General features: G+C 51.3%; 1 protein-coding gene across 3 annotated transcripts in view; it reads left to right on the forward strand.

The window, feature by feature from the left end:
* GRK5 (G protein-coupled receptor kinase 5) overlaps positions 1 to 6569 on the forward strand; it is a 232014-nt gene extending 225445 nt beyond the window's left edge. For 2 of the 3 annotated variants that reach the window (XM_070780927.1, XM_070780925.1), the window contains one exon: positions 2061 to 6569. In XM_070780927.1, coding sequence (XP_070637028.1) covers positions 2061 to 2159 — 99 coding nt within the window. In that variant the 3' untranslated portion in view covers positions 2160 to 6569. The remainder of the gene's footprint in view (positions 1 to 2060) is intronic. The other variant, XM_070780926.1, reaches the window with a different exon arrangement.
* The last annotated feature ends 14137 nt before the right edge of the window (positions 6570 to 20706 follow it).

Raw genomic sequence — 20706 nt, forward strand, 5'->3', positions numbered from 1 at the left:
ACCCAAAGTTCACCCTCTGTCAGGGTTCCTCAGCCTCAGCGCTGTCGATGCATTGGGTTTATTCTTTGTTGTGGGGGCTGTCCTGTGCCTTTAGGGGTTCAGCAGCACCCCTGGCCTCCAGCCAGTAGATGGCAGTAGCATCCACTCCTGTGTGTCAGTCAAATATGTCCCCAGGGCCTGGGGACAAAAAACGTCCCTGGTTGAGAATCTTTGTAAAGGCGACGCCAGTTATGCACGCAAAGATTTGACAGGGAACAGGTGTACCTGGTGTTGCACAGGCGATCCCCACAGAACCTCGGGGCTCCTGAGGAGGGGCCCTGTAGTTTGATGCTGGGCCTTCCAGTCGGCAGCCAGAGGAGACTTTGTCCCTCAGGAAAAGGTATTCTTCTCTCAGAGCCTGGTGTTGGATCAAGGGTTGATGGGGCCAAATGGGAGAAATGTCCCAGGCAGGACCAGGCAGGCCTTGGAGAGAGACCCCTACCCTCATCCCTGCCACCAAGAAGGGGTTAGTCACTATAGCGCCCCCTCCTGGCCTGGTCCTTTAAGAAGGCGTGGTCCCATCCCCAGACCTGCGAGGCCCCTGGTTCCTTACTCTCCTCTCTCCCAGCCCACAGGAGCAGCCCCTCTCCCCAGGGGGATGAAGAGGTGAAGGCAGGTGCAGCTCTGTCCCCAGACCCTTGGCATCCCACCTCCCTCCCCCTTAAATAACAGGGACCAGATGGCTGTGGCACTCCACCGTGGGCCAGGCCCTGCGCTGAGTGCTTTTTGAAGGCGTCTCCTATTTAATCTTCATAAAACCCCAGGCCTCCGTTCAGCCATTCATTCCACCAGTGTGTATTGAGAACCTACTCATGCCAGACTGTTACCTGAGGACTTAGGATGCAGCAGCAGGCAAAACCGCATCCCTCCTTTGGGGACCTTAGCGGAGGGTGAGCCCCGGAAGTGCTCCCATCACCCCATTTCACAGATGAGGAAACTGAGGCTGAGAGGGGTTAGGGAACTTGCTCAAGGTCACACAGCCTGTGAGCCCACGCAGAGGATCTGGGATAACAGGGTGGGGAGCATGGATCTGGCAGAATCCAGAGAGAAAATGCAGACTGAGGGCCCAAGTTTGCAGTTTTATCTAGAAACTTCATGAGAGTTTCACCCCCTATTCCACAAACATACTCATCTCCGCCTACTGTAAAAATATAATTTTCAAATGCCTCCATCAAGTAAAATTGAAATTCCAGACAGAAATGACCTCCACCTCTGACAGGACAGCCCCAGATTCTGGGACAAGTGTTTGCTATGGAAGCTCACAGTCCAGGTTCAAATCCAGCCCTGACCCCTTCCCGGTTGGGTGGCAGCTCAATGACCCTCTCCCAGCCTCTGTTTGCCCATCGGAAAATGCAGGATGGAGATGCTCGCTGCCCGGGGTGGAAAGAGGACTTAGTGGGGTGGAGAACAGTGGCCTCAGCACGTGCCCGACAACACCACCAACGGGGGGAGCAGACGCCCGGAACTTTCCTCTCCTGGGATGGGATGCTGAGAGACTTCCGGGGGTGCTAAGGGTGAGCAGCTCGTGGTTCCGGAGCCGGGCACCCAAGAGAGCCCTTTGTATACACAGCCTTGTTTCCTTTTTCCAACAGCCCTGGGCACAAGTGGCTCCTACCCCACCTTACAAAGGCTAGGCAGCCAACGGAGTCAGACGCTTGCTCAAGGTCACTCAGCTAAGAAGTGGCACATTTAGGGTTTGAACTGGCAGCCTAACTCCAGGCCAGCAGGTCTAACCATGTAGATATTAATATAGAGGGACCGCCTCCTTCCTGGCGTGGGCTTCTGGAGAAGCCCTCCGCCCGGGCACCAGGAGAAGCCCTCTGCCCGCAGGGTGGCCTGTGGACCTAAGCCTGTGGGGGGAAAACAGAAGGCAGCAGAAAGCAAGAGGGAGGGCTGGTCACCCAAGCCCCTTCCGGCTCAGATTCCGAGGCCCCTGTGAGGCGAGGGCCCCAGGGCCTGACTCTGCAATGACTGACTTGCTCTTGCTCTCTCTCTCCTCTCTGCTCACCGCCCCCTCCCAGCATCAAAACAATTCCAAGAGTTCACCCAATTCCAAGACCAGTTTTAACCACCACATCAATTCAAACCACGTGAGTTCAAACTCCACCGGAAGCAGCTAGTTGCAGCTCTGGCCTGAAGTCCACGGTGGGACCAGCCTGGACCCTTCTTCTTAGAAGCAGAATTGCAACCGGAGGAGCTCCCACCCTGGCGGGCGGGCGGGGAAGCCCTCCAGGAGCCGGGGAAGGAGGCGGCCCACCCCTGAGATGGGGAGCCTCCCAGTTCCTCAAAGAGATTTCCACTCAGGTCTGTGTTTGGAGGCGGCCCTCGAGCCGAGATGGATTGGACGTGTCTCTGGCGAACATTGCAATAGAAATCCAGTTGGATACAACTTGCACGTATTTTAATAGCATCCTAATAACTAGAACTGAATTTTGTCTTTATTATTTTTAAAGAAAAGTTTTGTAAATTTCTCTATTGTCTCAGTTTACATTTTGTATATTTGTATTTAAAAGAAAGTCAGACTTTGAGGGTGTATATTTTCTGTGCAGCCACTGTTAAACCATGTGTTTTAAGACATTTTAGAGGGGGGTTGGTGGGAGGGGGGGATTTACAACAGCAATGAAAAATGTGACTCAAGACTTCCAGAGCCTCAAATGAGAAAATGTTTTTATTAAATGTAGAAAATGATCCACGCTTCACCTTTAAAGGATTGGTTGTATCCATCTCTATAAGCTTTTCCTCATTTGGCATCCTCGTTCTGTTGGCTTGTAACCATCTGAATTAAATGCCCAAAGGCACACTGGGACATCACCCCCAGCCAGAATACCTTCCATTGGGTGCGTGGAGTCACCTGAGCTCTGCTCCATCAGAACATGCACTTCCCTTTGGGGGCACGTGATGCCGCCGTTGCTTCGGGCTCGGCCTCCTCTTCTGAAAGGCGGCCAGTACTTGGAGCTGAGAGTCTTCAGCACAGTGATGTCTAGGCCTCTTCTTTCTGAGCAGGTTCTGACTGCTGGAGCCAGTGTGTTTTCAAGAGTCTTGCATTTGGGGATTACTTTATTCTATTTTAAAGAGACACATAGCAAGGATAAGTAGTCATGGAACCCCAAGAGTCCCAAGCCCTTCCAGCCCATGGAAGCATCAGGGGGCAGAGGTCTTGGGTTTGTAGAGGGGAGAGTGGTTTGCCCAGGGCCTCCAGGCATATCCCTTGAGTATATACGGATCAGAAGGTCTTGAGAGCTTCGAGGGGCCCAGGTGACATGGATGGATGGATGGATGTGGTTGGTTCTCCAAGCAAATGGGAGAGGCTGGGCCACCAAAGGAGCTCAGGACTCACCGTCCTTTCTGGGCGAGGGAGCGCAGAGGCACGTATTAACTGGGCATCTCAAGTCTCCAGGCACAAGCAGCCCCAGGGGACTTGGTGGCTTTGCCAGCCCAGGGCCTCTAGAGGGCCCTTTGAGCATGGCCGTCCAGCCCCAGGTTGCCTCCGGCCTTCCCCTGCTGCCTTCACAAGATGACAAGGAGCAAATCCGCCTTTGCCTCCCCTCCCGGACGGGGTGAAAGGTCAACACCCCATGCTCCCCTGCCTGCCCAGTTGGCCTCGGTCAGACCTGGTCTCAGCCACCAGGCAGCTACCCGGGTTTCTCCTGGTGTGGGCCCTGTACTTCCTGCGGTGACATCTCCCATCAAAATACAGATTCCGGGCTCCACCCCAAACCCACAGAATGGGGTTTTCTGGGAGTAGGTCCAGGAACCCGCTTCTTCAGAAGGCTTGCCAGGTCACTTTGCTGCACCCCGGAGTGTGAGAGCCACTGCCTCAGGCCACCCGTGGGGCTTCCGATTCTCCCAAACTTACTTCTGTAGGTGACCAGGCAGCTTTGGAGCCTGAGGTTTCAGGAAGAGAGAGAAGCCAGTGTGTCAGCCTTGTGTGTAGTTCCCATGCTCTTCCCCAACCCATGCCACTGGGTCTGGGCGCTAGACAGGCGCCTGACCTTTGCAACTGACCATTTTGAGGCCATTTTACAAGCAAAGAGGAGCCAGGAAACAGTTGGGCTTCCCTCAGATCCCTTTAATACAGTATTATTTTCTTCAAGACCAGCTCATGTCTCCAAGGCTGCTTCCCTTCGCTTTCCTGGGCTGAGTACAAGATGAATACAAACAGCTATACTGAATTTTTGCTGAGGAAGTGGAGCTCTTTGACCAGTATTTTAAGATCCTCGAGCTCTGACTGACCTTCCTTTCTTAATCAAAAGAGGGACAGTCATCCTGCTGGGATAGTCACCAGCCCACGCCACCACCCTCCTGTCCGGAAGTTTCATTCATTTTGCTGCATTCACAGCGACCCAAGCTTTTCCAAATTGACTGGTGTGCAGAAGTCCGTCTCTTTGCACCTCAAAGCCAATGCACTGTTGGTTTGCATTAAGCATCCTCAAGGAGCAAGAAAGGAAACATGAACCAGTGTGTTTCTACATTGTGAGAGCAGAGATGCTAAAAGCACAGAGCTTTGCATGGCTCTCAGAATCACAGGCGTCTTCCTTCACAGTCACTACCTGCCCCCGAGTGCCCAGAGGACACAGAGTCAGACTCGTTGGCCTTTGCAATCCTGCTCTTCCTTTAGGCCCATTGCTCTGTACTTCATTTAGAATAGTGCCTGAAAGTCAGCCCCCTCCTCTCGGGGTCCCCACAGGTCCTGCCCCTGGATGCCCCGACCCTGTACCAACCGCCCCCCACAAGCTTCTACTCTGGCTTGTTTTCTATAGCTGCATTTTTTTAAAGATTTCTTTTTAATTAAGAAGAAAACTTCCTACCACCCACCTGTCCAGGATGAGGCATCTTTGGACAGTGAGTGGATTTAAATCTTTTTACTGCATTGGAGCTCTTCATGGAAGAGCCTTTCTTCCTCCAAGTCTTTATGTTCTTCTCTCCGGATCTTCGCTGACTTTGTGCCTTTGACGTGAGACGCAGGGTCTTGCAAAAGCGTCTCTGCTTCCACTTTTCAGGAGACAAGCCTCTGTACCCGGTGGGATGGGGGTGGTCTCTCTGCCATGATCACCATGACCCAGGAGTGTTTCTCGAGCCCCTGGCACGGGGGTTCTCCCATAATATCACTCTTAAGATCACAAAGACCCAACCCCACCTTCCTGGAGGATGGCACCACCTCCCACAACAACTCATCCTCTCATCTTTCTAGGCCGGATCATCACTTTGAAAACCACGAGGCTTCTTACAAGGGCAGTTGGCTGGCACAGTAGCCAAATGTTGCTCTGTCTTGAGCAGCCCCAGGAGGGCTTCTGTCCCAAAAGGCACTGCTCTCAGCAAAAGAGAGTCTCTGTGTCGGAGGCCATGCTCCCTGGAAGCTCACAGTGGGGTCTGGTGTGTGCACACTTCTCAGGCAGCCCATGGAGGCAAATGGCAGTGAGTTCTGAGATCACGTGTGGGAGTGCAGCCTTGACATCAAAGGCACAAGTGGAATGTGGCTGCCTGCCCTTGGACCTAGCAAGCCTGGATGATGTTGAGGGCCTGCCCTCCGAGAGGCAGGAGGTGTCCATGCCATTCCAAGGTGCCCAGCTCACCATGGAGGCTCCTCATCCTTTCACACCCTGTCCTCCCCCCATCCCTCGAAGTTTTCCCACCAACTTTCTCATGCAAACTGCTGACCCAGACCTCAATACAGAGGGAGCCCCGCAGCCCCCTGAACTTGGCACCCTAGGCCTCGGCCAAGGGGAACAGCAGCCTTGCCGACTGTCAGCAGTCCCCAGAGATGAAGAGGGAACGCTAGTCAGGGTGACACTGGGCTCGCCTCTCAGTTTGCTATGTGATTGTGTACCTGGGGGCAACCCCTCTGGTCGTCTCCTGTTCTCTAGCTCCACACTCTGAAGTAGGACCTCCTAACATTTTAGCCTTTGTACAGAAAGCATGTGAAATCTTTGTGCATCTCCAAGCGCAGGGCTGTGAGTCATGAATGGCAGAGAGCTCACGTCTTTCTGATCACAACAGACCAAGACGGTGACACCTCATCCCCCGAGACCCCTTCTGTACCTACAACGAACCAGCCCAGCTTTTCCAGCTCCAGCAGGTGTGGGTGCTCATCAGGTCTAACTTTAAAGTCTTGTGCTGTGGACAGTGGCTAAAACTTTTGAAACGCTAGCTCTCCTTCCGAGGGAAAGACACACCCCAAAAGAAGAATCTAGACGTCTTGCTCCGGTGCATCACTAAGTCATTTTTGTAATAGATCAGAAGCAAGTGTTCTCAATTAGAAGAGCTTCGTGGCTGTTGGTAGTGTGAAAATAATAATCCTTCTAGTATCCAAAGGTTTCTTTTTTTTTTTTCAGGGAAATTTTAACATTGATGAATAAAAATAGTTCCATTTTGGAGGTCGTTCCTGAAGAGACCGGCTTTTGTTCTCCTGCTGCTCTGAATCTTTGTATGTTTCCTCGAATATGTCACAGTGCTGCTGTATCTAGATCGAACCACTGTTGTTTTGGGTTTTTTTTAAGAGAAATAAATTCCTTAATGAAAATACGGCTGCATTCTTTCCTTCTGAGCTGTTCTGTTCCTTCTGCCAAAGCCAGCTGCCCTCAAGATGCCAGAACCTGCTGCTTCGGTCTCTGAGTTAAACTTTCATCAGGTGGACGGTTCAGCCCCACCCAAGGCTGGCCCTGTAGTGACCATCCGACCTGACCACAGCTAGCCCCACTCCGGGGGGCAGGGCCTAAGGAGCCCTTTCTAGGCTGACTTCTGATCCCAAACCCAACAGATGGCTCCAGAGTGCTCCTGTCACATGATGCCAGGCAGGATGGGGTGAGCGGGCCCAAGTCAGTGCCTGCACCCCAACGTCAGATGGGGCACCTCCCCCAGCAGGTTTTATTAATACCCGACAAAGGCCATAACTCCGAGATGGGCTCTGCAGACAGGACCTCTTCTGGCCTTTCAGCCTTCACAGAGCTGCATGTCAGAACTGCACACCAGCACAGCAGGATGGCCTTTGTGCCTCTGAACCCAGAGTCCCAGTCTAGGCCCCAAGAGCCCTCAGTCTCCCTCTCCACCTGCTTGGCCCAGTAGGACAATGAGCAGGACTTTGGGTGCTAAGTGGGCTTCCCTGGAAGCTCAGCTAGTAAAGAACCCACCTGCAATGCAGGAGACCCCAGTTTGATTCCTGGGTCAGGAAGATATGCTGGAGAAGGGATAGGATACCCACCCCAGTATTCTTGGGCTTCCCTAGTGACTCAGCTGGTAAAGAATCCACCTGCAATGTGGGAAATCTGGGTTCGATCCCTGGGTTGGGAAGATCGCCTGGAGAAGGGAACAGCTACCCACTCCAGTATTCTGGCCTGGAGAATTCCACGGACTGTATAGTCCATGGGACCGCAGAATCGAACATGACCGAGTGACCTTCACTTTGGGTGCTAACAACACTTTACTGACCGTCAGTAGGACCTGAGTGGCCACTTATCACTGAGCCTCAGTGGCTTCATGTGTAAAATGGAATAGCACCTGCCAGGAGCAGAGGGTGGAGTGGGGGACTCCTGAAAGATTCAGGAGGACCCTGTGATGCTCAGAACAGAGGCCTCTGTCCTGGAGGACACAGCCACCCTGGCTGTCTTTGGTCCTAGAACAGGGTGGGGGTCCTAGACCCACACACATCAGCCCCTCACAGCCCCAAGTCGAGCTGGTTTCAGCCCCAGCACCTGGTGAGGGAGGCCCTGAGCTGGGAGTCAAGGCTTGAGCCTCCTGCTTCACAGGGACGGTAGGAATCAGAGTCATGTTGTCCTCTGGCTCCTGGAGCAGGGTCTGGTGAGCAATAGGGATGGGGAAGGGTGGGGAACCTGGTGGGCTGAGGTGACCTCACCTGGAGAGAAAGTAGAGGAGGAAGTGCGCTGAGCCTCTGAACAGGGGTGGGGAGCCCCTGCCTTACCTGCCAGGGGCTATTCTCTCGGTGGCCCTGGCATTTTCTCTGGGACCTTCTCCCGCCGTCCCATAAACCCTCCTATCTGAGCTGGCCCCGCAGGCAGACAGAGGGCTCGAGGGGGAAACTCCAGCCTCAGGCCCCTGCCGCCCCTACCACCCACACCCTCTGCCCAGTGACTTGAGCGTTTCCCAGGTAGACGGGGCGAGCCGGGTGCAGACAGTATCTCTCAGTCCCCTCCCTCACTCCAGACAGCCATGGATTTGCTAAGTGTCCTCGTGACTTTTGCCAAAATGTCCTCCAACTAGTTCATTTCCAGGCTCTGAGTGGACACCCCCAGGCACTAAGGAGCTTCAGGCTGCTATCCTCTGGAACAGGGTCTGTGGGGTCACAGGACCAACTTGACACCCCTGGAGACCGTGAAGAGGAAGGAAAGAGAAGCCCTCGGGGATGGGCACTTAGGCAGCAGCAGGCCAGGGCCCCTGGCAGCACTTTGCCCAGCTGTGCCTCAAGCCAAACACTGCCCGGACGGGGTCTGCTGTGGGTAGGGGCAGAGAGCACAAGGAGGAGGCCGTTCGTGTGGCTAGAGGGTGAGTGCTCACCCTACTCAGTCAAACTCAGATAAAGCCTCTGTCCTCTTCAGCTTCATTCCAGGGGCCATCAGCCCCCTATTCCATAGATAAAAACCAGGGTGTGTGGAGACTCAGGCCAGTGCCTCTCACCTAAGGGAGCACAGCCTTACCTGAGCTCTTTGTAAACCACAGACTCTGATTTACCAGGCCTGGGTCAGGGTCTGCCTGCCTAACAAGCTCCCAGGAGAAGCTTCCGTCCACGGGCGACCGTTGAGAAGAGAACTTCAAAGTGGAGCGTCAGGCCAAGGTCTGTAGTCAAGCCAGGGCCTACGTTCCCACCGCTGTCCCCTCAGGCCCTGCACTCGGAGGTATCGATGTCTTAGGGAGACTGGAGTATGTTCGCCCTGCCCTGAGTGGGGCTCACACTAGTGCTTCTCAAGGTCTGGTCCCTGGGAGCTCGGGCAAACTCTCACCGGCCCCCACCCAGGCCCGCTGAGTCAGGAACTCTGGGCAAGACCTGGTAACAGGCCATCCAAGTGATTTAGGACACACTTAGGTTTGAGGGCCACTGATTTACAAAGTGCTTTCATCTCCCTGAAATCTCACTGAAGCCCAGGGTCTCCCTGTGGACAGCTTGTTAAGCTGAGACATCCTGGGTGAGGTTTGCATGTATAAAAATGGAGATGGTGCATGTGGCTGACTGCCTTGGTTCTCCAAAAATGGGAGCAAGGTGCACTGGGTTATCGTCTTGCCTTATATTTTAAAAAATGAAAGGATAAGCCAAAAACTTAAAGAAAAAATTACCTAAAGGGAGAGGTATGGGGGGTGGGGTGGGTAAACAGGTAATAAAAGCCAGGCCTCTCTGAAAGTGCTTGTAGACTTGACTTAGAAAGCCAGGGCTCAAATACAAAACAAGTCTGGAGTTAGGGGAGATTTTTGTCCAAAAGGGTTCTTGTAAAGGAAGAAAGAAGGGGTCATTGCAACAGAGGGACAGACGATATCTCAGAAGAGAGGCTGCTTTGACTCTGAGGCCTACAAGGGCTCAGGTGTTGGGTATAAAGGAGGTTTTCATTTAGAAGGGGAGTAAACAAGCCTCTTCTCACTCCACTTCCCACCCTCATTCTTTCTAGAAGAGGATGCTTCACCAAAAGTCCAGCGTATTCTCCAAGGGGCTGCATGCTGGCTCGGGCTGAGGGTGGGCCAGAGTTCAGGATCTGGAGGAAGGAAAGAAACAACCAAAGCTGGACTGACAAGCATTTTGCTCTGAGGGGCCAGTAAGGACCAACATTTCAGCTATGGTTTAGGAGGCAAAGACGGGAACTTGGAGGGTCTGTGTCTGGCCTTGTCCTTTACAAACAGTAGGGGCATTCATGGGTCATACGTAAGTCATGTGGAAAAGAAGTTTCTTTGCAGTGAGATATTTTGGGGTTTTTTGTTTGTTTTCAGAATGCAAAAGGGTGAGGGGGTGTTCCTTTAAAGTCACTGTTTTTCAAGAGCACAGGGCTCAGGTAAAATTCAACACTGTCACCGGTAAATGCTTTAGATGATTGTAAAACAAAACTTTTTTTAAAAGCATTCACTAACAGTGAGAATGGACATGTAACAACAGACTGATTCCAAATCAGGAAAGGAGTACGTCAAGGCTGTATATTGTCACCCTGCTTATTTAATTTCTAAGCAGAGTACATCATGTGAAATACCACGGTGAATGAAGCACAAGCTGGAATCAAGATTGCTGGGAGAAATATCAATGGCCTCAGATATGGAGATGACACCACCCTTATGGCAGAAAGTGAAGAACTAAAGAGCCTCTTGATGAAAATAAAAGAGGAGAGTGAAAAAGTTGGCTTAAAACTCAACATTCATAAAGCTAAGATCATGGCATCTGGTCCCATCATTTCATGGCAAATAGGTGGAGAAACAATGGAAACAGTGACAGACTTTATTTTGGGGGGCTCCCAAATCTCTGCAGATGGTGACTGCAGCCATGAAATTAAAAAACGCTTGTTCCTTGGAAGAAAAGCTATAGCCAACCTAGACAGCATATTAAAAAGCAGACACATTACTTTGCCAACAAATGTCCGTCTAGTCAAGGCTATGGTTTTTCCAGGAGTCACATATGGATGTGAGAGTTGGACTATAAAGAAAGCTGAGTGGCGAAGAATTGATGCTTTTGAACTGTGGTGTTGGAGAAGACTCTTGAGAGTCCCTTGGACAGCTAGGAGATCCAACCAGTCCATCCTAAAGGAAATCAGTCCTGAATATTCACTGGAAGGACTGATGCTGAAACTCCAATACTTTGGCCACCTGATAGGAAGAACTGACTCATTTGAAAAGACCCTGCTGCTGGGAAAGATTGAAGGTGGGAGGAGAAGGGGACGACAGAGGATGAGATGGTTGGATGGCATCACCAACTCAATGGACGCGAATTTGAGTAAACTCCGGGAGTTGGTGATGGACAGGGAGGCCTGGCGTGGTGCAGTCCTTGGGGTCGCAGAGTCAGACATGACTGAGCGACTGAACTGAAAGATCAAAAGACAAACCTACCTGAGTATGCAGTTGGTGGGACAATCACACAGAACATTCCCAGGTGACTTTGAAACTGAGCAGGGCCCTGTGGGGCCCTCCCAGCTCTAAAATCCCCTGTGTGTCCCATTTGTAGAAAAAGATGTCTAGACCTACCCCTACTTCCAAAGAGAAGCCTCAGGCAGTTAAGAGGACAGAATCACAGTTTAGTTCTCCTGAAGGGATGAAGATAACAATGTAAAATATATTTGAGTTGTTTTCCAAAAACTAAGGCCCCCAGGTGGAGAATGGTGTCTACACCTGGCCACAAGCACGTAGACCCCACACTGGCTGGAACCAGAAGGATGAGATTCAGGGACGTCACCTGGTTACCTCACCACCAACCAATCAGAAGAAAGTCCCACTCCCTACAGCCATCACCCCAAGGTTTTCTTTTAAAAAGTCTTTCCCCAAGAGCCATCAGGGAATTGGGGTTTCCTGAGCACGAGCTGCCTGTTCTCTTTGGCCCCGAAATAAATCATTCTCTGTACTAAACTCCAGTGTTTTGGTTGTTTGGCCTCTCAGTCCTGAGCAGGAATGAAAATTTTCTAGCTACATTTTCTGACCAGCGTATGCACGGTCAGGAGTGTCTGCCCCCCACCCCCACTGACCCTACCACATAAGCAAATGCTTAGCTCCTATCTCTCCCCAAATTTCAAGTTAGTTGCTTGTCCTGCAGCCTCAGTTCTCTGACGGGTTTAAGAAAAGTTGCTGTTTGCAGTTAACCCAGCTCCTCTCCTTTCACAGGTGTGAATTATTCTGTGTCTTGCTCTCCGCAGCTCTGCAGTGAGGCTGGAAAACACTCTGAAGGCTCTAGTGTGTCAAATCCAGACAGTGGGTCATACTCCCTCGCAGGAATGCAGGCTGGGTTTCTTTCCTAGCCTTTGCAGTCAGGAGCGGTTCCAACAGTGACGCCGGACCCCACTGAAACCTTGACCAAGGAAGAGCAGAGAGGGGCTGGGCCATAGAGGGCAATTCTGAAGTGCCTCTGGGCTCTGGATGATTCCTGGGCCAGACAGGGGTGCTGGGTGTGCCAGGGCAGGGAGGAGAGTGGTCCCTTTCACTAGTGACCCCCAGGGTGGAGAAGAAGAAGAAGGTCTTTCTCTCCCCACACCTGCTTCCTTCTAATTCATTCTCAAAAAGCAGAGAGAGCTTTAAGCTTAGTTAAAAAGTACTCCTCTCACCAGCTTTCCCCCTTATAATTGTGACTTGAGGAATAAGCAAGCCTTCCCCCGCAGCTAGGGTTTAGCCCCAAAGTGAAGACTCACACATCCTTACGCAGGCTGCGTACAGAAATGGGGTGGGAGGGACAGGGAATGCCATGGACAAATTAACCAGCTGCCAGTAGAGAAAAAACTCTCGTTTCCAAACTCCTGCCAGAGTCTGTGTATCCGGCAGGACCCTCCAGTGTGAGGGCTGCCGTGGGCCTCCATCCTGCTCTCTCCACTTGTTTCCCTGCCCTCCATCTGGGAGCTGGAGAAAGAGGCAGAGGCTGCTGGACATCATTGTGTCAGGACCTAACCAAGGGCAGAGGAGTCTAGGTTTGTAGGGAAAGAATAAGCAGCCAAGATGGTGTCGGTCAGGTTCTCTTGCCCCACGGCCTTCCCCTCTCACCCCGAGTCCTGTAAACAATGACTTTGCCTGGTGACCTAACAGCTGAGATCACTTACCGCGCTGCACACGCGTGTCAGGATGCGCTGGCCTGGCCACAGGCCATGTTTGCTCTGTCTGCCTATATAAGCTTCACCTGAGACCCTCTCGACACCGCACCAGCTGTATTAGAGAATAAGCATGTCTGCAGCTCCTAAGGCTCCTTGAATCTTCTTCCAGATTCCCTGCTTGCGCCTTTCCTACCCTGGGTTCAGCAAACAATGTGAACAGCAAGAGGGCTGGCATAGTGGGCAGTGAGACAGCGAGACAACGTTGTATCACAGAGTCCCCTTCCTGGTTATAGACTCGGGGTGCCTGGCTGTGAGGATCAGTCTCTAGGAGATGGGGGAGCAGCTGTAAATAACAGGTCACTAGGAGAATGGTCAGGCCATTTAAGATGGCTGTTCTGGGGCGACCCTGGTGGCTCAGTGGTGAAGAATCTGCCTGCCCATGCAGGAGACAGGGGTTCGATCCCTGGTCCAGGAGGATCCCACCACATGCTGGGGAGCAGCTGGGCCGGGGAGCCACAGCAATTGAGCCTGGGAGCCACAACCGCTGAAGCCCATGTGCCCTGAAGCGTGTGAACCATGAGGCAGGTGGAGGGGAGCCTGCAATGAGAGACCCACACTTACTGCATCGAGAGAGGGGCCCATGCAGTAACAAAGACTCAGCACAGCCAAAGAGAGAATATTTTCTTTTTATGTTTTAAAAGATGGTTGTTTGTTGCTCTCTGTGAATCCTCTGCTCACCCAGGCCCTGCCTCACTCACATGACTATCCAATTCTCTTAACTACACAGCCTAGTAGCCAGGCCCACCTGACGTCAATTCCCTCATAAACCGGAGCCTCTCTCTCCCCTAAGTGCCAAAGCCTGCTGTTATGTTCTCCGCACACATTGGGGTGTTGCTCTGGGACCCTTTGTGTAAGATTCCCCCATCCCATTAGCCACTGAGGTCTCTCTTGCTGTCTCTGGGCTCTTCCATCTCGAGGCTGGGCAGCTACAAGGGGTTCAGGGCTCAGCCCAACACTAGTTCACACTCCTGGAGGCAGGAAGAAGTGTCTAAAGGAGGCATATTTGTGCAAGGCTTGCTTGGGGGACTCGGTGGGCACCATCCAGGGAAAGCGAGAACCCATCAGGGAGAGCAGGCATGCTAAACCCCCTGAGGGGGAGAGACTGTTCTAAGAAACTCAGATCCTTCTGTAGGTGCCAGGGTCTTGGGTTGCCCTTGTGGGTGAAGGTGACTAAGTCAGGGCAATAGGGCCAATCTCCCGTCGAGGCTGAGTGTCTGCAAAGTGGGAGGAGGGCTGGATTGGCTCTGGGGCCCAGGGGATGGTCAACCTTGAGCCAAGGCTTGAGCTGGGGGACGTCCCCTGGGGAGCCCTCTGGGGAGATCTGTGTGAGTCTTTGGGCTATGGGGACATTTGTTTTGTTTTGTTTCTGACTGTGCTGTGAGGTTCCCCAACCAGGGATTGAACCCCTGGACCTTTGTGAAGTCCTGACAACTGGACCACGGGGGAATTCCCTGATGGGGACGTATTTTAGGTCCACTTAAAAGCCGTGTCCTCTGACTCTGTGATGTCTGTGTCCTGCGTTCAGGAAATTCTCTTCCAGATGTAGGGCCCTGTGCTGGGGTGGAGAGGAGACAGGGATTTGGGGTCTTCCTCACAAGGCCCCTCTGAGGCTGCCTGGTAGAAGAGGCAGCATTCAAGTGGTCCAGGAGATGAGGCTGGAGTCAACGAGCAGAGGGGTTGGAGGCCCAGGACAAAGTCGACTGAGCCTGGGAGGGGCCCTTAGGGTGAAGCATCTGCTCAGTGGGCGGCACCGCCCAATGCCCCAGCCCTTTTTCTAATTTACTGAAATGAGCCTTAAAAAGGGGCGAGAAGGGATGCAGCCAGAACACTAGCTCCAGAAAACAAACTGATCACGCGGTTCCTTGCGTCTCACACCCTCTGCGGCCTCCCCGTCGCCCGCCACCTCTTCCCTCTCATTCCCAGGCCTTTGCACATGGTGTGCCCCTGTTGGCACCGCCCTCCACCCCTCTTTTTAAAATTATTATTAACAGACTGTATCCTTTACTAGGCTTTATATTTTTAGAGCAGTTTTGGGTTTACAGAAAAATTGGGAAGAAAGTACAGAGAATGACCGTATGTCGCTTCTGCCACCCCTGATCCCCGCTCCCCAGCTCTGGAACACAATTTCCTCTGTTACCAATGTCTTGCATCAGTGTGGGGCTTTTTGTTACAATGGCTGAACCAATATTGAGGCCTTATTATAAAGTCCATAATTTATGCAAGGGCTCTGTGTCTCGGTGTTGTACAGATCTATGGGTTTGGACAAATACATAATGTCACGTTTCCACCATTTGAGAAACATACAAGAGGGTTTACTGCCCCTGAGTCCCCCTCTTCTCCACCTGTTCATCCCTTCTTCCTCCTACCGCCCCTATGACATTCTTTTTTAAATGACTATTAACACCCATTTTACTCTTTGATTCCTGAGTTGGGAAGAATTGCTGGAGAAGGGATAGGCTACCCACTCCAGTATTCCTGGGCTTCCCTGGTGGCTCAGCTGGTAAAGACTCTGCCTGCAGTGTGGGAGACCTGGGTTCGATCCCTGGGTTGGGAAGATCCCCTGAAGAAGGGAAAGGCTACCCACTCCAGTATTCTGGCCTGGAGAATTCCCTATATATTCTTATATATTCTTCCCTATATAGTCCATGGGGTCGCAAAGAGTGGGATTCAACTGAACGACTTTCACTTTGCTCTTTGAGCTAGTTTCCTTTCTTTCTGATTTAAGTTGCCTCTATATTTGCATGAAGTCATGTATTTTTTTGAAGTTGATGCTCTGGCAATGGAAGAACACTGGGAAGATGACAACAGATAGTGTGGACTTTCCCTCTTACAAAGAGAGTTAGGAGCCCAGAAAAGCCTGGATTTTGTTACTCTTCCCTCAAGTGTTCAGTTCAACTACCCCAGCAAGGCGGGGCTGTTACCCCATTAGAGAGATGAGCAAACTGGGGCTTGGCTGCTTAAGTCACTCACCCAAGGTCACACCTTGGAAGCAGCAGGGCTGGGTGCGAACCCTGTGCTGTCCTGTCACAGAGCCCGTTCTCTTTCCAGCATAACCAGGGTTGCGCATCTGTCACCTCCTACCTGTGAGCTGTGTTTCCTCCGCGGCTTCACTAGATCTGACACATACCTGGATGCAGCTGACCAGAGCAGGCCTGCCCACCCTCACTGCCCCGGTGGACTCGGCCAGGATGCTGCCTCTGGTGGCTTCACTCATGCCGGGGACTGAAGGGCTCACGTGGCCACGGGGAAGACAGGAATCTGGTGGGACTTTCATACAACATTATAAAGTAACTATACTCCAATAAGAATTAACTTAAAAAAACGAATCTATTCTGGAGGTCAGAAATCTAAAACGGGTTCGCAGGGCTGTAGGGAAGGACTGGCAGGGGGAGCAAGGTGAGTTGGAAACAGCTAATGTTTGGTACTCTATGGCCTGTATTGTATTGGCCTGTAATACACTGACAAAACATTTTAAAATAATGAAAGTAAGCTTATTAGGAGACACCCCCACTCCCCACCCCAGGACTCCAGTCCTTTATTTCGGCTGCAACAGGTCCATCCCTCACCTTCTAGACAGCAGGCAGGAAAGTGGGGAGGGGGTTGAGGAGTAAAAACCATGGGGGAGGGGACGGCCCTGGGCAACCATGTGACATAATGTGATCCCAGCCCACTTTCCCTGCCCCCTCTTCCACCGTGGGGCTGCAGGGACTGACCAAGACCTGGCCGTGGGGCAGGTGGCATCAGGTTCTCATTCTCCATCGAGCGCTCTCCCTCTGGGATTTGGGGTGGGTCGAGTGGAGAGCTGGGCAGTTGGCCGCAGCAGCAGTGGGTGACCTAGAACCCAGGGTCTAGAGAGGGCACACGGGGTCAGGAGATGCCAGCCAGGTGCCAGCCGAGGCTCTGAGGATTGGAGAAGCTGGTCCAGGCTGAGATGGACAGGTGAGAACAGGAAGAGAAGCTGAGTGCCTGGACGGGGCAACGTGTCACCAAGCAGGGAGGTCCCCAGTGGCGTGGGGGCAGGGGTCCTGGGGCCGCCTTGAAGCCTGGTCCAGACAAAGTCCCTCTTTTGTTGAGTTTCTACTGTTCAGCAAGATGAATCAGCCATAGTATATATACATATCCCCTCCCTTTTGGGCTTCTTCCCATGCAGGTCCCCACAGAGCATTAAGTCTTCCCTCTGCTATACCGTAGGTTCTCATTAGTTATCTATTTTATACACACTGTCAATAGTGTATAGGTGTCAATTCCAGATTTGTGCTGTTTTAAGCCACTAAGCTTGTGGTGATTTGTTATAGGAGAAATAGAAAACTAATGTAATAATTGATATTGGTGGTAGTTGGTGGTTTAGTCGCTAAGTCATGTCCGACTCTTGCAACCCCGTGGACTGTAGCCTGCCAGGCTCCTCTGTCCATGGGAATTCTCCAGGCAAGAATACTGAAGTGGGTTGCCATTTCCTTCTCCAACAATTGATATTAATATATATTAATGGTTCCTTACACTCCTATTGTGCTTTACTATTTACCAAATAGTAAATATGATACATCTTGTCTCCCTAACTAGATTATAAATCCCTTAAGAATGTGAACTGTCTTTTGTACTTCTCTTGCACCCCAGTACTGTCAGCTCTCTTCTGTGGGTTCCACATCCTCAGATACCAAAGGCCGACCGTGGTGTCTAGTATCTAACGGCTCTAGGAACTTGGTGAAGGAAGGAAGGGAGTGATGCTTATTCAGCATACATTCTGTCCCAGGCACTATCATAAGCATTTTACATGCTTTATCTCATTAAATCTTCACACGCCTTTAAAAATGGAGGGGGGCAGGGTGCAAAGGAAAAGAGAATCTCTCTATTTTATAAGTTCAACATTTTGTAAATCCTCATGTTTCCCTTGTTTATTTCCCTTTGGGCTTTGTGGGTTGTCAGTAAAGTTCCATTTGAAAACCTCTGTCCTTTAAGCCAAGGGAAACATAGAAACAGAACCGCTTTGCCTACGCTTGGCCAGAGGAAAAAAAGAACTGGGTCTGGAAAGGGGCTTGAGGGTGAGGCTTTGAACCAAGAGAGCTGGGTGCAAGACCAGCTCTGCCACCCACTGGCTCCACGAACTTGGGCAATTGACTTACCCTCCCCAAGTGTAAGTCTCCTCTGCTGTAAAACTCATGCCACATTTACTGCACAAATGTGAGGTGAGCTCTTATTATGTGCTGGGCCCTGGCCCCAGCCCTAGAGATGAACAGATGAGTACAAGAGGCACAAGTCCCTGCTTTCATGGGGCATACCTTCCAGAGGTAGAGAAAGTAAACAGGACACAAACGTGCAGTATGTTTGTCAACAGTGCTCAGGGGAAACAGATGTCCTAGGTGAGCAGTTAAATCAAGGATGGGATATCCAGGGCTGTGGATCTCTTAGCAATAAAAAGGAAGGAACTGTTGATACACCTCGTATGGATCTCAAGGGCATTCTGCTGAGTGAAAAGAGCCCGTTCCCAAAGGTCACGTGCTGCATGATTCCACTGATACATCATTCTCAGAACACCAACACTGTAGAGATGGGGAGCAGGCTAGAGGTTGTCTGGGGCTAGGGGTGGTGGGTGTGTGGGCTTGACTACAGACAGAGATCTTCGCGGTGACGAGTGTCCTGTATCTTGGTTGCAGCGGTCGTTACGCCAAGCTACACATGTATTTAAAAGGGCTGAAGACTGCACACACATTGGACCAGTGTCAGCTTGCTGGCTGTGATGTGATGTAAGATGCCACCATTGAGGGAAACTGGATGAAGGGCACATTGGACCTTTCTGCGCTGTCTCTCCAATTTGCTGAGAATCTAGCATTTCAAAAATTTTTTAAATATGCAAGAAGACAAACTAAAGGAGGGAAGAAGGACAGGCACTCTGTGGCCAGCGGTGTTGAAATTTTGGATGGGGCTTAACAAGGTATAACTACCTCGGAGTTATAAATGGGATAGTGGTTTAAATGCGATGTGACTGGAACCTAGAAATGCTGCAAATACTCACTAAATGCCAGTTATTCATGTTTTTCTTAAGGAGCTTAGGGTTCTGTTTACATATCTCCTTTTTTGTATTTGATAATATTGCTGTGGTTATTGTTTTTCTAGGTCCATAACTTTTGAAGAAGCATGTTTGAAATGTTTACAGATGACATGGTATGCAGTCTGGGATTTCAGGATAAAACACAAAGCAGAAGGGAGTCCCCTGGTGGTCCAGTGACTAAGATTTCACCTTCCAATGCAGAGGATGTAGGTTCAATCCCTGGTTGGGGATCTAAGATCCCACATGCCTCCCAGCCAAAACAACCAGAACAAAAACAGAGAGTATTGCAACAAATTCAATAAAGGGAAAACAAAAAATGGTCCACGTCAAAAAAAAAAAATCTTAAAAAACACAAGGCAGAGAAGTGGAGGGATGTGGTAAGGGTTTGTGGCTGGGTGGACTGTGAGGGTGGTGGGGTCCCTTGAATTCTGTCACTAAGACACAGCAACCTCTCATCTCAGACAGACTCCAAGCATAGCAGGAGCCAGTTCTGTTGTGGGCCCCTGAGGTCAAGACCACACCCACGTCATCAGCTTTTGGTGTTGCAGAGAAGGGAAGGTACCCTGCCAACCCGGACAGCCCACATCTTTGGTGGGACCGTCTGTAGGAGCTCCTCTTTCTGCTTTTCAAGTTGAGAACATCTCCTGATTTGCTGTTTGGAGCTGGTTTTAGAGTCCGTCTCCGCGTTGTTTCTTAATAATTTGTTTACTTAGAAAATCGGGTTCCGAGGGCAGACAGTGCAGCAGGGTGGAGGTGTGCTTTTCCCTAACTTGTGTTAGCTACAGAAACCTCTCTCTCCAAACAAGTCCTTGTGAGGCCTCTGAATGTATGAAACCGACAGCCTGAATGTATGAAACAACAGCGTGATCTTGAGGGAAGTGCTCTCCTCCCCTTAAAAAAAAAATTATTTATTTTTGGCTATGCTGGGTCTTTATTGCTGCTTGGACTTTCTCTAGCTGCAGCGATTGGGGACCACTCTCCAGTTGCAGTGCTTGGGCCCCTCACTGCAGCAGCCTCTCCCGCAGCAGAGTACAGGCTCTTGAGCAGGAGGGCTTGAACAGGTGCGGCATGCAGGCTCAGCAGTGTCAGCTCCTGGACTCTAGAGCATAGGTTCAGTAGCCTGGGCTTAGTTGCTCCGAGGCATGTGGGACCCTCCTGGACCAGGGATCGAACCTGTGTCTCTATTAGCAGGTGTATTCTTCACCACTGAGCCATGTGGGAAACCCTCCCCTTTGGTTTCTTTGCCAGCACTTTACAGTTTATTGGCTCAGCTCCAAAGGTAGGCAGCCTAGATGAGGTCCTGTCTTGGAGCCAAGGAACCTGGGAGCAGAGGGTTCTGTTATTTGCTTCAAGCCCTGTGGGTGATGAGCAGGGGGACCACTTCCTCCCTGAGTCCTCCACCATGCCCGTGGAAGCCTGGGTAGGTGGTCTCATCCCTGCAGCCCTCAACACAGGGTCCAGTGACACATGGAAGTGAAATGCCCACATGTGCTCCAGCCAGCCAGTCTCCAGCTGGAGAGACCCACCTAGTCCCAGCCTTCAGTCTGCCATTGGCCGCCCAGGGGACATTCACGGCACCCAAATGCCTTCAAAAGAAGGGACTTTTCCACTCTGCCTTTAGGCCTGTGGAAGGGGTCTTTATCCATAAAGATGTTAACAGTATCTATTGAGTCAGTGCTGAACATGCCTTTCTCACTCAGTCCTCCCAACCACCCAACTATTTGGGTGTCACTATGATTATTAACCCTATTTACAGATGGGAAAACTGAGGTCTAGAGAGGTGAAATAACCTACTCACAGTCAGACAGCAGTGAGTGATGGAAAAGGAAGTAAAAGTCGTTCAGTCGTGTCCAACTC

Source organism: Bos indicus, chromosome 26 (assembly GCF_029378745.1).
Source record: "Bos indicus isolate NIAB-ARS_2022 breed Sahiwal x Tharparkar chromosome 26, NIAB-ARS_B.indTharparkar_mat_pri_1.0, whole genome shotgun sequence".
Lineage (NCBI taxonomy): Eukaryota > Metazoa > Chordata > Mammalia > Artiodactyla > Bovidae > Bos > Bos indicus.